This window comes from Microtus oregoni, unplaced genomic scaffold, assembly GCF_018167655.1.
Source record: "Microtus oregoni isolate MIOR12 unplaced genomic scaffold, Mior012 000102F_ref0000329, whole genome shotgun sequence".
NCBI lineage: Eukaryota > Metazoa > Chordata > Mammalia > Rodentia > Cricetidae > Microtus > Microtus oregoni.
In genome coordinates, this window is record NW_024544716.1 from 1021888 (window position 1) to 1027019 (window position 5132).

The 5132-nt window shown below is 47.6% G+C and overlaps 1 protein-coding gene across 1 annotated transcript; it reads left to right on the top strand.

Moving 5' to 3' along the window:
- Positions 1-629: 629 nt before the first annotated feature.
- LOC121443197 (uncharacterized protein C2orf78 homolog) lies at positions 630-4473 on the top strand (the record flags this gene model as incomplete). The annotated part of the gene is made up of 2 exons (XM_041644870.1): positions 630-1389; positions 2606-4473. Coding segments are annotated over 2 exons (2628 nt in total), but the record flags the coding sequence as incomplete, so codon positions are not given.
- Between the last annotated feature and the right edge of the window lie 659 nt (positions 4474-5132).

Below are 5132 nucleotides of genomic sequence, written 5' to 3' on the forward strand. Positions count from 1 at the left end.
AAGAAATGCAAGGGGAAAAAAGAGAGAGGGGGCAGGAATAATTACCTCAATTTGGTACACATTTGTTAAACATCATTTCAGAAAAAAACTCAATAAAATAGAGATTGGCCTGGTGGACATGGCAGGGGCTCCAGCACCAGCACTTTAGAGGCAGAAGCAGACCTGTCTGTGTGATTTCAAAGCCAGACTGATCAACGTAGAGTGAGTTTAGGTCACTCTATACTGTAAGATCTGCAGAGAACAGGACAAAGTTCCAGGTATGGAATATGCCTATGGGTCTCTTCCCAATAATAACCTCTGTTGTAGAATATATTTGCGAGGAAGTGTCCCAACAGGCATTATTATATTACAATCAGGGAAAAGGAGCATCGTGTCTAGATCTGAGTGAGGATTAAGCCAGATTGACCAGGATTTCCATGCCCACACAGGAAAAAGCAGACAGTTCATCTCGTGATTGTCATCCTTCATAGCCCCACCGATCAATCTTAACCCACTTGCTTGGCATATGTAAGGGAACATAGATGCTAGACTCTCCCACTCAGTACAACCTGGAGATAACACAGTCCCTCCCAGGGGGTAGAAAGCCTCCATCTCAACTTTTTCCAACTCTCTTCTTGCTTCCTACAGAAAATTGCCAAAGTGCACCTTTCACTGGGACAGAATGTGCTCTGCAGCCCTCTGTGCCTGTGCTGAGGAATGCCACACCCTCAGCAGGAACTGTGTGCAATTTCTACGGGGTCTGCACCCCAGCTGTGAGCTCAGCATGGCTCCTGTCATCAGACTCCAGCACATGCTGCCAGCAGCTCATGGACAGTGCCTGTCTTTACCAACGAGCTGGCACGACCATGCTGACTGAGCCAACTGACCAGAACCAGATCTCTACTTCGACATTTTCCTATCCAGGTGTTCTCCACTGGGATCTCAGAGAAAGCACCACCAGAAGGGAAGCTCCATTCCTGGATGCCCCTGTAACTGTCATTGACCAGAATACCACCCCCTCGTCTAGGTCTATAACAGCCCAGTGTGACAATACTTTCCATATCAATGCATTACCGCCATCCTATCCAACACTGTCTGCCTGCCTTGTACAGGCAACGCCATCAAATCTACCAGATCAACGATATATCCTGGCACCTTGCTACCTGGATGGAAGTCAGGTCTATTACAATGACCAGAACAGCCTGGGTCCTCCGATGGCTGAAGAATTCTGGCAGTGCCTGCAGGCCTATGGCTCTGTGTCCTGCTCTGGGAATCAGGCTTCCTCTCTGCACCCAGGGATGGTGATGGCACTACAGGAGATTCAGCCAATGAACATCCAAACACCTCTCTCCACCTGTCCCATCTACTGGCCCACATCTGCTCAAACCATGCCAGACACCAGTCTTCAAGGTGAGTAAAGTCAGGAAGGGAGGTGTGAGATCAGCCCTCAGAGGAGACACAGCTCTACCTTTCAGAAGTGGATGTCCACACAGAGGAAGAATGGGAGTCCTGACATGTAGGCTGTGGCTCAGGCTCATTACCCCTAAATTCAGTCTCTATAATGAGAGAGAATACAGGAAAGTGAGTGACACTCAACCTTCATTAAGACATGTCCAAGGACCACACCACAGGAACGCATTTCACTGCCAAGGCTAATCAGGCCCATGCAGCAGCTCACTAAAATCACCTCCTTCCTAATCTATGTCTCCAGATTCTAGATGACATCAAGAATTTTATCCGTTTTTCTACAACTAAGTTTCCCCTGAGTTGAAACTAGTATCCAGATAAATGGAACCCTGAATCTGTCCTGGAGGAAGTCTTCTCCCACCCTCCAAGTGTCCGCTGTGACAGTCTGCCTTGACCTTTGTAATATTGATAAGCAGGGTTGAAGCATCTCACCCTATCTGTCACGATCAACCTCTCTCTTTTTCTCTGTCTCTTTTCCTCCTCTACATCTCTCTTCCACTTTCTCTTTTTCTTTTACTCTTTCTTTCTGAATCTTCAGCAGTGACCCAAGGCCAAGACTATGTAGACATGTTCTCTGTTACAAAGTTGAAGCTCAAAGCTTTCACAGTCTTACATTTTGACATCACTAACAAAAATTCTGTGAAACGTGAACCTTAAGGAATGTCAGGGCTTTTGAACCGCTTGCCTTTCAGAATTGAGGAACTGATATGGATACCTAAACCCAAATAAAAATCCAGGCTTCAGGGGCCATATGAGTAATACAATGAACAGAAAGAAACTGGTGGAGATGAGTAAGATTAGGAAACAGTGAGCAACACAACCTGTCTCAGAGCAAACTCCCAAGGCAATGAGAGGCACTGTTTCAAAGGAAAATGGGGGAGAAAGGGAAGAGCGCACACCAAGGAATCTGTCACCTCCCCATGATCACTAAGCATGTACACACCACACAAACACAAGAGAAAACGTGATCTCACACGGTCATGAGAAACAAATGAGTAGTTACTATGTGTCTCCAAAGAGGGCTGCTTTCCCTGCTCCTCCAGCAGAGTTCATAGCAATGCCTGCAACACTGCTGCACGAGCCTCAGTGCTCAGGTGCACTGAAAGCGGGGGTAGCATCTCACTTACCAGGCACTGACTTCGAACTTCCTCTTTTTCAGTGGTGGAGAGGGAGACAACCCTGGGGTTGACACCTTCAGGGCAGACACTGTGTCTGCTGCAGAGTCCAGACCTCGGCAATGCCTGCACCCAGGATGCCCAGATGAAGACAGCACCTGTCAGTGGGAACAGGTCATTAATTGCCCTCATGCACAGTCCTTCTGAATTCCTGGCCTTGCCTCCAGCCCCAAGCCTGGAAAAGACACAGAAGAACAATGCAGATGAGATGAATGCTGAGCAATCAACACCTCTGGATTCCTATGAGGGCACAAAATGTAACCAAGACGCATCACCCCTCCCTTCAGCATACCCTGGCATGCAGCAGCCCTTGAACTACAGTGATGTTGGGAGCCTGAGGCAGAAGCTAGCTTCTCAAAATGCCACTTTGGGAAACAGTAGCCTTGGTCTGGAAGACCCTGAGGCTCTGCAGAGTGTCATGGAGTCTAGCAATGACTTTGCAGACATGACTACTCTGGTGGCAGATATTCACCTTCCCCAACTCTTAAACTTCAACACTGGCCTTGACCAAATGGAAGATCACACAGCAAGCCAAACCAAAGACTCCAAAGACATCAGGAGGGACCAGGCCCAGTCACGCACCAGCATCTTTAGTGGACTATCTGAACTGGGCATCAAGAAAAACCAGAAAGTCTCTGATGTGTTTCATGGAGCTCTTCAGGCCAGAACCCATCACGAGGATATGCTGAAGGAAGATGATCCTGGAACCATAGACAACACGGCCAACCACGTGCAGAGCAAATCTCAGATATTTGTACCCAAGAGGCCCAGCGTAGCAAGGGCACAGGGGAAAGAAAAGGCCAAGGACACCAGAGGAAACAGCTCCAAGAAAACAGAGGAGCTGAAGCCATCAAGTCACAGAGTCAAGGCAGAAGAGAAGCCCGCCATCCCAAAGACCAAGAGGAAGAGGAATCCACCTGAGCTCAGCCATGACAGCTTTAAGAAGCCTCGAACTCACCTTGGCATGCACATGCTGGCGTCTGTGCAGGTCTTTCACCCACTGGGGAAGAAGAGTGAGAGGAAAACTGGCGTCTCCTCCTCCCGGGCTCTGCTGAACTTGAGCAGCAACAAAGATCCCAGGACAGGCCCAACCGCCACATCCCTGGGAGATGCGCCCCGTGAGGGTCGAGGCCCTGGTAGAATCCCGGGCAATGCTCAGAGAACAGAGAGCAGTGCTCCCAAGCGGTGTCCATCTCTGTGCCTGGATGAGCTGTCCCCAGCTGGGAAGGTCAAATTAGTACCTCTGCCTTTCCTAGCCCTGGACAAGCCTCAAGACAGACCTGTTTCCAGAAAGCTTCACTGCCTGGCTTCGCACAGGCCCACTACAGCTTACCCAGTGAGGTCTCAATCCCACACTGCTAGGCAACCCAAACTCAAGTCATCCCAACCAGCTCCTGCCAGCACATCACTGATGGCCTCTGACAAGTCGGCTCTGCCAGTTGCCACCAGTGCCACACGTCCAATTAGAAGCAAGCCCATCCAGTCTTGCCCTGGGCCTCAACCGCCTGCCTCTTTGCCTGCACCCTACAGAGCATCATCTCACACTTCACTCCACAGGGAGCCTCTTTCTTTTGCCACAAACAAGACCCTAGATCCTCCCCAGCCTCAATCCCAATACCTGCGGCAAGATTTCAGCCACTTACCAATTCCTTGGAAGAAAGTCAACATTCCGGGACCAGTCATCTCACAGCCTATCACTGAAGAGCAGAGGCCAGAGAGGGAGGCCATGAAGAGGCGGGCTCAACAGGAGAGAGAGAATGCTGCCAAGTGTACCTCTCTGGGAAAACCACAGCTTTTCCTTCAGAGGGAGAAAGATATGGAAATTTCGAGATATTATGGCTATGCAGTGTAAGTGCTGCCCAAACCTTTGGGACACAACGCTATTCATCACACACAGGTAAGATGTAGATACACATAGATATTCATGCATACATGAAGTTTAGAGGCTTAGCTGAATGTGTAGATATGTAGATACATACATAGTAATGCAGAATAATATTTAGATGTATGCATATATTTGAAGGGAAAGACATAGTTTATAAATTTATAAATATTTGAAGACACTATAATTCACTGTAGAAACTTAAGACTGCGATTTTATCCATGAGTATATAGAGAGGGCTTTGATGTCTTCCTTAGAACTTTACTATTATTAATTTATGTTTCCTAATTACGTAATAATACATGTGACATAGATACAACATATGCTATAAGTCAGTGGTACTACTTATTTAATGTTAAATCTGTAGCAAAAAGCTCTAGTGGCAATAAGATTATTTTCCTGGAATTTAATTTTCAAGATTCTAGGATGATGTGGGAGTCCCCTCTGTATGCTGTGAATATGTTTTATTACCACTGGTCATTAATCAGTAAATCTGTTTCAGCCAATGACTGAGCAGGTCAAAGCCATGTAGGAAATTCGAACTGAGATGTAGAGAGAAAGCAGGCAAACTCAAAGAGATGCCATGTAGCTGCCGAAGGAGAAAGATGCCTCAATGCCCGAACATTGCC